General features: G+C 49.1%; 1 protein-coding gene across 17 annotated transcripts in view; it reads right to left on the reverse strand.

Annotated features, from left to right (window-relative positions):
- Positions 1–12,270, reverse strand: part of PTPRS (protein tyrosine phosphatase receptor type S) — a 216,607-nt gene that overhangs the window by 18,008 nt on the left and 186,329 nt on the right. For 12 of the 17 annotated variants that reach the window (XM_072601878.1, XM_072601884.1, XM_072601890.1 and 9 more), the window contains 3 exons: positions 11,658–11,815; positions 9,465–9,577; positions 7,058–7,105 (listed from right to left, as the gene is read on the reverse strand). In XM_072601878.1, the coding sequence (XP_072457979.1) occupies positions 7,058–7,105; positions 9,465–9,577; positions 11,658–11,815 (319 nt within the window). The remainder of the gene's footprint in view (positions 1–7,057; positions 7,106–9,464; positions 9,578–11,657; positions 11,816–12,270) is intronic. The other 5 variants (XM_072601892.1, XM_072601888.1, XM_072601893.1 and 2 more) reach the window with 1 other exon arrangement.

Here is a 12,270-nt window from a genome sequence, read left to right on the forward strand (position 1 = left end):
TTACTTGATTCCTCTGCTTTCTACCAGTGTGAATGCTTGCTCCGCCAACACTGGGCCTGTCCCTGTAATGGATGATTTCATGAATGTGCTGGGTATACCTTGGTAGGGAGGAACCTCTCCGTGCTTAGCAGGATAGGCTGGTCCTTGAATGACAGAATAAATTCTGTCTACACAGCTGTATTTATAGGCTCACGAAAAGCACACCATACAGACTGAGAGTTGGAAGGGTCCTTAGAGACCATCGGGTCTCATCTCGTCATTTTACGAAGAAGGAACATGAGGCCCAGAGAGGTTTTAAGAGCTTTGCCCAAGGTCACACATCAAGTGAAGAGCCAGAATCTGAACTCAGGACCTGACTCTAGAGGGAATGCTCTTTCTGCTGTACCCACAGACACTGCCCAGGCTTCGGGAGCACAGTGTCAATCCTGTCACACTGTGGCAACAGAGGCCTCTGCGGGGGAAGAGTGGAGGGAAGGTGGTTCCATGTTGGTATTCAGTGAACTCCAAACCTACCCATAGGAACAGACCTGGAAGGGGCCCCCAGGACCATCTAAGGCGATGAGGAGGCTGAGATACTTGAATTGACTTGGCTAGCATCTTATGGCAGCATCAGGGGTGGGACCTGAACCCAGCTTCCCTGGCCACTGGGTAATGCTGTAAAATGAACATCCTTCTGTAAAGGGAATCGCTGTTCCCAAACTGCTCTGGTTTGTAATTCTGGATTTCCCTCCAGGGGGCTGTGTAATGTTGACACCACCTGCCCAAGTCTGACCCTCTGCCTCCCACGATGCCTGTTCCTTCCTAGGAAGCTCTCGCTGGGTGGGGGTGGGGTGGGGGGCGGTAAGAGATGGGGAAAGGGAAGGGGAAGGGAAAAAGCATTTTAGGAAGTGCCTACTATGTGCCAGGCACCACACTAAGTACTTTACAAATATTGATCCTCACAACAACTCTGAAAGGTAGGTGCTGTTAGCGTTCCCATTCTACAGCTGAGGAAATGGAAGCACTTGGAGGCAAAGACTCACCCAAGGTCACACCGCTAGCATCTGAGGCCAGAATGGCCTCGGATCTTCCTGACTCTAGGTTGTGTGCTCTGTCCATTGCACCCCCAGGGATGATAGGATTTGGGTCTCTGAGGGTCCTGGCTGCTACCTTATGGACATCTTCATTTTGAGAGGAGGGCCTGAGAGGAGAGCTCATCTGACAAAGTCACTCTGTTTCCAATGTCCCCAAGTCCTGAAAGAGACTTGATTGTTCATGGCTAAGCATCCACAGGGACTGAGTCAGGCCAGTGACCTGTTCTGTGCTGGAAGGACATGAGGGGATGTGGATAGTGGGGTCTATAACCCAACCCCTCTGACAAACAGGGCTCAGGAGGCAGGCACTGCCACCGGCCTAGCGCCGGCATGGAGGTGGGTCTGGGGAGGACAGACACCTTGGTCATTGCTTCATCAGGGCATTGTCTGCCTTGGCAGAAACCTCTCTAGTTGGAGGTGCTCAGGGGCACACCCAAGATGTCACAGCTGGAAGGGTTCAGAGGATCATGGAGGAGTAGGCTCCCTCTGTCTTCCAGGGAGTCAGGGCTGAGCCCAGGCCCTCTCACACACAGCTGTGTAGGCAGTTGGGGGGGGTACCTCATGACTGGAACATGAAGGTTCTCGTCTGGGCTTTGTCTCTGGAGAGCACAGAGGGCAAGAGTTCAGGGCCAGAGGCTGGGAATCCTCAGTGGGGGCCTACCTCCTTGCTCCATGACTTGTGAAAAATAGTTTAACCTCATCTGTCCTAGAACGATCGATCCAACAATCATTCTTTAGATGCCTATGAGGGACTGGGGGCACCAAGACAGGAACTAGATAGCTCCTGCCCTCGTAGGAGACCAGGGCTTTGGTGAAGCTTAATGGTCCAGACACATGTGAGTGTGTGGCTGTGGATGTGTGTGAATGGCTTTTATCAGGGGATACTTGTAGGTAGGAATCAAGGAAGCTAGAGAGCTTTGGGACAGACTTGGGTCTGAATGAAGGTAGGAATTGGTGAGAAGGTAAGGGGAGATGGGACAGGAGAGAGAGAGACACAGACAGACAGAGACAGAGGGAGACAGAGACAGAGGGAGACAGAGACAGAAACAGAGAAACAGAGACAGAGATTGAGAGAGACAGAGACAGGGAGACAGAGAGACAGAAACAGAGAAACAGAGGCAGAGAGAGAGACAGAGATGGAGACAGAAAGAGGAGGGATGAATAAAAATGAGTGTGGCACAGTGGGCTAGCCTTAGAATCACGAAAATCTGTGTCTGAAACAGCAGTTGTGTGACCACTAAGGTCACTCACTAAGCTGCTCTTGGTGCTCCAAGTAACTAAGACCATAAATTCTTGGAGGAATGGTACCTCTGCATTGTTGCAGGAAATTTCCACGGTAGGAATCTATGAAATCCCAGGCCTAGACCAATGGACAAGCCCCCTCCTCAGCTTACTCACAGATACTGACAAGTTTTCACTCATGTGGACCCTCCTTCCTCCAGCCCAGCAGGACCCATGTACAGCTGCTTAGCCTGCATGATTCTTGTCCATGTTCCCCACCCTGAAATCCTCCACAGATGTTCTACTCAAGCCTCAGGTATTCCTCTAGATCTCCCAGTGCTACACCTGGGCTGTTGCCCCTCATTATTCCTTGCTCCCAACCAATGCCTGGCCCATGTCCTTTTCCGCTCCCATTCCTTGAGATGTCTCGTACGTTGCCTCCAGCACACATGTCCCAGGTGGTGTGGGAAAGCCGGAGGAACCCCACAACTTCCCTCTGGGGATCCTACCTGTATCCCCTTCCTCTTCCATTCTGCACCAGGTCCAGGGTCCTGGACCTGAAGACCATTCACCTTTCTAACTCCCTCCTCATGCTCAAAAAAGGGTGAGCCTGATTTGGAACCCAAAGTTCTAAAAATGAATGTTAAAAACTGTTTTTACATGGAACCGGGGAAAGAGTTTTTTTTGAAAAAATAAAAATATAAATATATTTTTTAAAAGGGTGAGCCTGCACTTGAAGGTCTCCAATTAGGGGCACCTTTGTAAGGCAGCCTATTTCACTTTTCAATGGCTCTAAATGCTAGGAAGTTTCCTCCAACATCAAATTCCACCTGCCTCTATACATGTTCCCCTTTTCCCATTAAACTGTGAGCACCCAGTTGGAGGAGACCCTTAAGGATGCTTTCTGCTCTCCTGAGTCTTTTTTTTTTTTTTGGTAATCAATAACCAATAAACACAGCTGGATCTTCCCTCTCTACTTCTCTCTTTCAGTTAATGGTATGATTTTAAAAATGTGGCTGTTGGGGAAGATTGTCTGTTTGTTCTCTTACCTACATTAAGAACATGCTAAATGTGTGGATAGACCATTCTCAAACATCTGATGGCAATAAGAGATCAGGCATGCGGGTGGGTGATTTAATCCACACCCAGTTGCATCCAGGCTCACAGCTTTCTCCCCCATATGTCATATCCCAGATCACACCATCCTGGACTTCCTCTTGTCATCTCTGCTTCTCCCCCACTTTCTTTCCATCCCAGTGATCAAGTCTGGAACCTTCATCAAATGAAGAGCCCTGCTGCAATAGGCACCTCTCCCTGGCTGTGCTTGTCCTGCCTGGGATTTCCTTAACTAAAACATCCCTCCCTGGTCACTTCTTCCTCGCAAGTTATCTCTGCCTGTCAGATTCCAACCTCCTTTAGGTAGCTACATCATGTTTTCATTCATATCCTCAGTGCTTGGTTTAGCCTTCGGCACAAAGCATGATAAGTGCTTAATGCATGTGCTAAATAAATCTGGCCTCAGACACTAGCTGCGTGACATGACGTTGGGCAAGTCACTTAATCTCTGTTTCCCTCGGTTTTCTCAACTGTAAAATGTAAACAATTATATCACCTACCTTGTGAGTATCAAAAGAGATAACAGAGGGGCAGTTAGGTTGAACACCACCTCTGGAGTCAGGACCTGAGTTCAAGTCCGGCCTCAGACACTTACTAGCTGTGTGACCCTGGGCAAGTCACTTAACCCTGATCGCCTCCCCTCCAAAAAAGAAATAACAGTTGTAAAGCACTTAGCACAATGCCTAGCACATATAAGTGTGCTATATAAATATTAGCTACTATTACTACTAACAAATGGTTTTTCATTCATTCATTCATTCCCCATATGTAAAGACACCCCATACACAGCCCTGTGTTCCTACTCTCATGTACACACATGCTCATTCACAAATATATATTCCCGTACATATATGAATATGTGTGTATATCATATACTCCCATTCACATGTATTTGTATGTGTACACGTGTGTAGAAATATATATAGTGTAGATATCACAAATACATATCACCATAATTTATGTGCATACATGTATACATATATAGATCTGCATACACACACGTGTATATATCACAACTATACATTCTCATAGTATATGTATATGTGCATATATGCGTGTACATACACACATATGTGTACATCACAAATCTATGCCCCATACATACGTGTGTGTGTGTACACATTTATTTATGTTTCTGTTTGTTTGTATTTATTGTTTTATGCGTTTGCTTACACGCCTACATAAAATCTCTAAAAACCCTGAACAATGGTCTTCCGGGTCCTCTTTTCTTTCTTTCTACACCTTCTTCTGTTCTGTTCTTACCCAAAGCACAGATGATTTCCATAATCTCACTTCTGAATTCCCATAGCCATCCCTGTGGGACACACCCGGATGTCCCCTGGCCCCTCAAATCCAACATGGTTCTATGTCCCGAACCAAGCTCATAGTTGCCCCTGGCCCTCCAACCTGCTTCCCTCTTCCAGGATGCTACCCTGCTGCTGCTGCTGAGGGCACCACTGTCCCCGCCAGTCCTTCATGCTCATAGCCCCAGAGGGTTGGCTGGCCCAGCCTCTTCCCTCTTCCTCACCACCAACATTTCTTCTGTTGCCAGGCCCTGTCACTCTACCCTCATGGTACCGATTCCTTTCCCGGCATGCCCACAGCTGGTTCATGGTTCATTCCCTCACTGCTGCTCACCCAGACTAATGCAGCAGCTTCTTCACTGGCCTCCCTGACTCCTTCCTTCCCACAGCTGCCAACCTAATCCTTCCTAAAGCACAGGCTGACCCTTTCCCTTACTCCCTTGTTCAAAAAAATCTCTGGTGGCTCCTGACTGCTGCCAGAGCAAAAGGCAAACTTTTCAGCCTGGAACTGAAGGACATCTGCCAACCAATCTCTCCATCTTATTCCTTCTTCTCCACTCGTTATGCCTGCTATCTTTTCTCGTGCTCACAGATCTACCTGCAAGGCTAACCCTCATGCCCGTAAGTCTTTTCCTTCCCAGTTCTCTCTTCAAGGCTTGCTGTCCATGCTGTCCACCCAAGAGATTTTACTTTTCCTCCTCAGATATTCCTAAATTTTGTTTCATCTTGCATACTCCCTTGGCTCTGCTGAAGGCACTGCCATCTTTTCCTCCAATGACCCTGGTTTGTAGCCTTGGCACTACCCTTGACTCCTTTCTCACCCTGCATATCCATCAGTCATCAAATCTTTGTCATTTCTTCCCCTGTTACTCCCCTTTAGCCCAACCCTTTGTCTCTCCTCACGGAGCCTCCACCTTAATTCAGGTCCTCATCACCTTCTCCACCCCCCTGCCACCTCCTATTACAATGACCTCCTAGTTGGTCTCATTTGGCTTCATCACCCTGTATCTTGTATTAGGTTTATTGCCCCATTAGAATGTAAGCGCCTTCATAGTAGCAGTTGTTTTATTTTTATATTCCCAGTGCCAAGCACAGAGCTTGGCATACAGTACGTGCCTAATACATGTTTACTGTCAAATATACACACATACTTATATTCCTATGTAAACCCTCATACATATTACCCACATCTCTATGCCCCTGTTATATACAATAAACATATATACAGACATACACGCACAAACACATTTCTCCTCATAAATGTATATATTTACCTATGCCTTCCATAATCTTGCACTACCCCCACTGCTGTTGGGCACAGCTTAACACACACACACATGCTTCTAAGGACACATTCATGTAGCTACCCCATATATGTTACATAGACATTATATACCTACGTCACCAAAAATATATTCCTGCTCATGTGTGCCTCTCATCGATGCATGTCCACATATATACACAGCCAAACACATAGCCCAGTGCCCCTTTCTACCCCCATTTACACACAACTGGGCTCAGAGACTTTATCAATGTACATTTTAAGTATTTACTACATGCATGCAATAGCCATATATACATGTTAAGTGAACATGTGCACACACATACATACACACACACAGGCATCTTTACCTAGTACATTCAATTCACATTTATCAGGGCTTCTGAGAACATCTAAGCTACAGGGTGGGTGAGGGAAGGGGACAGGGGACACTGTCAGCAGAGAGACTTCCTTCTATCAGACTGAGAGGCTCCAGAGAAGGTGGGAGGGAGAGAGGAAAGGGCAAGGAGTGGACAGGAGGAGGTAGAGGGGGCAAAATAGGGAAAGAGAAAAGAGAAAAGTGTAGGAGGAGAGAGGGAGGGAAAGAGAAGAGAGGAGAGAAGGATGGAGGAAAAGGGAGGAAAGACAGAAAGGGGGAGAGAAAAAAGAGAAGAGAGTGACAGAAAGAGGAGAGAGAAAAAGAGTGAAAGAGGAAAAGAGAATGAAAGAGAGACTCACAGAGACAGAGAGGAAAGAAAAAGATAAAGAGAAAAGAGGCGGAAAGGAGAGAGAGAAGCCTCCTCACATCCCTGGGGCCTGGAGCTCCTGGCATAGGGTCCCCTCCCCAGCCCCTGTGCTTCCCCCTGTAAAACCAGGAGCGCTGCTCTGAGCAGGGCCGGGTGGGCCAGGGGTGGGGGTGGGGGTGGAGGAGAGGTGGGGATGAGATGCAGGGCCTGCAGGATACAGAGGGAGCGTGGGGACGAACAGAAAGGGAAGAGGCCAACAGAACTGGGAAGGAGGAACCAAAGAAAACCAACAGAAAAAAATGACCCCCACGGGAACAGAAAGACACAGGAACTAACTTTCAAAGTGAAACTCGGGGTCACTGAGGGGGCTGCTGAGGCCAGAATCTGCAGAAAACAGTAAACAATCAATAAACAAAAATGCAGGAACTTTTCTGTGCCGCCCTCCCTCTCAGTCTCGTGCTCTCTCTGTGTGTCTCTGCCTCTGTCTCCCCGCTCCCTCCCATTTAAATGTCAAATAAAAGAAAAAAGCAACAGAAATTTAAAAGGTAAGGCGAAGTCAGTCTGTGCTGATGGGAGAGGCTCTGATCACTGAGTCCCCTCCCCTTCCCCACCTCTGTTCATTTGAGGGAATGGAAAGGGGACCAAGAGACCCACCCAAAGATCAACAAGGTTCAAGAACCTTCACTGGCTTCCATTGGCCCCTGGGGCAAGTACAAGCATCTCTGCCTGGCATTCAAAGCCACCACAGTCTTGCCCTGCCTCATTCCTCTTGTATCCGTCCCATCTCGACACACAGTGCTCACTTCTGCCTTTGACCTGTGTATTCAGGCTGCCTTTCCAAATTCTAGCATCCTTGGGGACCCAGCCAAAGCCCCTCCTTCCTCCTCAAGAGGTTTTCCTGACTGCTATAGCCCACGGGGATTTCTCCTAATGCTATATTTCCCACCCCCCTCCACTGTTGGCACCTCCGAGCACATACCCCAGCCTTGGCTCAGTGTGTGTGTGTGTGTGTGTGTGTGTGTGTGTGTGTGTGTGTGTGTGTGTGTCTGTGTCTGTGTGTGTGTGTGTGTGTGTCTGTGTGTGTGTGTGTGTGTGTGTGTGTGTAGCAGCTCCTTCCAATCACACTCAAGGATAGAGGCCAACCACATTTCCTTTTCTCATTCTTTCTCCCTGCATAGCACAAGGCCAGGTACATGGAGGCCAGTTCTATGTTGGTAAAACTGATGAACAACCGGCCAATGAGCGAGTCAGTTTCCAGACTACCTCCTGACCCAAATGGCCCTCTCTTAGCTCAAGTAAAAGCTTGGATTCCAAGTGTCACTACCAGAGAACTGATGACTACGTCAGGATTTCTGAAGGGAAACACAACATACCCCCTCCCCCCCAACTCAAATACACTGTGAAAGTTCCCGTGTTTTCTCTGCCTTCTGGGCACTGAAGACTTGGGCTGGGCTTTGGTCTCCTTAAAAATAAGGTGCTAGCACAGGGCCCTGATGGGTCATCTTGCTAAGCGTCCTTACCTGCTGCTGGACATTAGCCCTGCATGACCTTTAGCCAAGACACTGTAGCCAAGGTGTCTGTTAAGTCTGTCCCAGTGGTGGGTCAGGTGATCCCATCTCCAGTGCTTTGGTAAATATGACACTAACCAGTTGGTTTGATTATTCTCTGGCTGAACTGACAGGACAGTCCAGTGGTTTGGGATCCCTGCCTGTCTCAAGTGGGCAGGCACCCCCTTGCTCCAACTTTTTTTTTTCTATTATTACTTTTATGGTGGAAGCAGAATGGGAGTCTCCTCCCATGCACCAGAGCCTTAGGGAGAACAGAAAAGGGCACTCGAAAGGAAACCCAAATGCTTACTGCTCTCAGCCCATCAAAGAGTATCCTTAATCGAGCATGCCTGCCCTGATTACTTCAGGACAGAAATGGAAGATGGGACGGGACGGACTGAGTATGGGACATCAGTGAACAAGGACAGACAGCCAGAAACAAGACTGCTCCACACTCCTCCCATCACCGGCCCCCCATAACTGAACACAAAGGGCTTTTCCAAATTCTCCTAGATCATCAGTCCTAGGGCAACTGAAGTGGGGTGGGGTGGGGGCATTTGCCCTGTAGGCACCAGGGAGGAGAGATGCCAGACCCTGAGTGTGTCTGAGTAAAAGAACTAATGCTGGGAAGCATGTACACATGTGTTCACTCTTCTTTTCACAACCTGATGGCTTTCCTAGCAGCTGTACCTCATTAGGGACTCTTGGCACATCAAAAATCATCATGAAGTTTTTCCCCAAAGAAACCAATGGCAAACCCTAAGCTGGGGAACGGAGGAGGGGAAGAAACTATAATTCACTGCTTGTCAACAATCTTTAGGTGTGCGTGGAACCTCTAATAGAGCCAATAGCAATCAGAGGTCAGTGTTCATTGGAAAAAAATAAGACAAAAATCAGCTCAGTGGGTCAAAAACTCTCATGATTTTCTAGATAGAGGTCATGTGTGCACACAGAGAAGGCATGCCTTCAGGGCCCTGGTTAGGCCCATATACACACAGGGGGCATCCAGCAAGGAGTCGATGTACTATCTTGATTAAACAGGTGACTGGGAGGGTAATATGAGGACTGCCCCCACCCCTCCAAGGCACCCTCTATTTGGGCCCTTCAAGGCTCAGGGAGATGTTGGCACAAGAGATCCCAGGTATCAGGGGCCTGCCGGGCAGAAGGGCAGGACAGTGAGAAGGGCCCTGAGATACCTGGCGTCTGGAAATTGATGCGTCTCATTTCCACTGGGTCCTTTGGGTGATGTGGGGCGAGGTCCGCATTGTTCAGCAGGCATTTGGTGCGTGGCTCTGAGTCTTTCCGTTTGCTTTGGGGACAGGGAAACGAGACCTCATGAGTATGGACTTAGGGTAGACTTGGGGGTCTGTCTGAATGCCCATTCATGCATATGGCACCTGTGCACTGGTGAATGATGGCATGTGCCCAGGTGAGTACTTGGCTTGACTGTGATGGGAGTGCTCTTCCCATTGTCTTCAGAAGAAACTGGGTGGGGACTGTCTAACTTAAGATTTGGATAATAAGACTTGGTCATACAATCAGCTGGTGCTTGTCAATGAACTTTCCAAAGCCCCTTCTCACCCAACGTCCCATCTAATTCCTCCAACTCTCCTGCGACATTGGTATCATTATCATTGATGTGTGAATGCGGAAACTGAGGCCTGGGAGGGTGGGAGGATCACAGAATCACAGGATTAGAGGTGGAAGGGATACTATAGGTCAGTTGGTCCAGCTGTTTCATTTTACAGATGAGAGAAGGCCTTGCCTCAAGTCACACAGGGAGTTGGGGGCAGAGTGGGACTAGAACCCGGGGCTCCTGACTCCAGTTCAGGGTTCTTTTGCTGACCTTGAGCTGTCTTTGGCATACATATCCTGAAGCGGGGCTGACTTGGGCTGAGAGGAAGGGGCTGATCTGCTAGCTCTCACTGCTCCATTCAGGGGGCACCAGCCTCTCTTGGGGGTTCACTGGGGCTGGGGTGGTGGAGACCGTATTCATACCCCTCTCCCAACTACTATCCAAGAGAGCATTCTTCTTGTCTGGGGTCTAGAGGGCTGCCAGAGAGAGGGCCTCAGGATGGGTGGGTGGTAGGATAGAGGTCTGGTCCTTACCTATCAGGTTTGCTTTTCCAAGAAGCAGCAAATGGGAGGGGAAAAGAGACATGTTAGGAAGTGAGGGCTGGGCCAGGCTACATGTCAGATGACCAAGAGGCAGGGGCAGGAAGATGATCACGGGTCAGAATGGCTCTCTGTTTGTTACCCACATCCCTTCCAATTTGCCCTGTCCCAAATGCGCCCTACATGATTTCTTGTGCAAAACCTGTTCTCTCCAGAGAGCTTACAATCAAAATCCTCCTAGTCCTTAGCCAGCAAGGCCCAGTTCAATCCCCATTTCCTCCAGGATTTACTGACCAGCTTCCCTAGCTCCCAGAGACCTCTGCCCCCTCTGGACACCTCTCACAGTGACCCTACCATTTGGGGTCTAGTCCTTACTTCCCTCCCCTCCTCCACAGACTCCTTCTTGTCCCTCAGCTATAAGCCCTATTTCCCAAACCAGCTTGGGAGGCCCAGGCCTGCACTTTTCTCTGTCACACAGAATCAGCAAAACTCTGCGCTGCCATGACCCTCAGGAGGTATGAAGCTCAGTCCATGCCTGAACGGGAACCTCAGCTCTAATGTCTGCAATAAATGGATCATCCAGCTTCTGTGTGATGAGGAATTCATGATGTCTAGGGTCAGCCCACCTCTGGATGGCTGATCATTGGGGATTTCTTCCTTACACAGAGCTAAATCTACCTTGTGCTCCCTTCCATCCACATACTACTACCCTGGTCCTGACTTTGGTGGCCAAAGGGAAAAATTCTTGTTCCTCTCCCATAAGACTTCAAAGACAATACTCACGTTCCCCTCTGAGGCCCAGCTCTGGCCCCACTTCCACTGATGACTGACCCCTCTGCCCTAACCTCCAGTACAGAGATGTCTCCCTCCTTTAAGTCCACTCAAGCAAAGGCCACCCTGTCCTCTACCAGCCGCTTCAACCAGAGAGCTCCTGAAGGCAGGACCTCGGTCTCTCTTCTCTCAGACCAGGAGCTCCTTCAGCTAAGGGTCAGGCTCTACTCCCATCTGGACACTCTCCAAGGGCAGGGCCTAGGTTTGCCTCTTTCCTCTCTTGCCCGCAGGGCAGCCACGGTCAAGGCTGGTCCCAGACTGAGGCCCAGCTTTTAGAACTGGAATGGTTCTAGACTGTCTAGGTGGACCCACTCAATCTGAACATAAGGAAACCTGTGGTCTGCTTTTCCTGGGAGAGAGTGGGTGGCCTGCCCCTGGTCTCTGCCCACCTCTGCAGCCCTGGTACTCCTGGGGAACACCTGGGTGAGGGAGGAGGGGCTTACTTCTTATAAAGCAGGATGGCAATGACGATGCAGATGATGAAGACCACAGCCAGCACGGGCCCAATGACCCAGATGAGGCCCTCCTCCCCATCGATGATAGGCTGAGGGTCAGGATTGTCCAGCTGGATGGGACTGGAGAAAGGGCTGGCTGCAAAGGTCTGCAGGGACAACAGAGGTTTTCATCATGGTCAGCCTTCCCACCACGGCCTTCTCATTGGATCCCAGGGTTCTTCTTAGTCCACTCCCTCCCTCTCTTCCTCATCTCCCCCGACCCCAGATTTCGTGGTAAGTGTAAATCCTGGTCTAGGATCCAAGAGATCTGAGCTGGGGTCACCAAAATGACAGGACCAAGACTCCTTGGCAAATCACCTCCCTTCAAGCCTCAGTCTGCTCATCTGTGAAACAGAAACACTGATACTCACTGCCCTCAGAAGGGGGTGATAAAGATAGGAATAGCTCCCATGTCAAGAGCGCTTTTAAGTTTACAAAGATTTCTTTCTTCACAATAACACAAGGAAGGTAGAGAAAGTGGACATTCTTACACTCATTTTACAGATGGGGAACCTGAGGTTTCAAGAAGTTAATCTGGCCTGGAGTCACACGGCTGCTAGAG

The sequence above is a fragment of the Notamacropus eugenii genome, chromosome 4 (assembly GCF_028372415.1).
Source record: "Notamacropus eugenii isolate mMacEug1 chromosome 4, mMacEug1.pri_v2, whole genome shotgun sequence".
In the NCBI taxonomy this organism is placed as follows: domain Eukaryota; kingdom Metazoa; phylum Chordata; class Mammalia; order Diprotodontia; family Macropodidae; genus Notamacropus; species Notamacropus eugenii.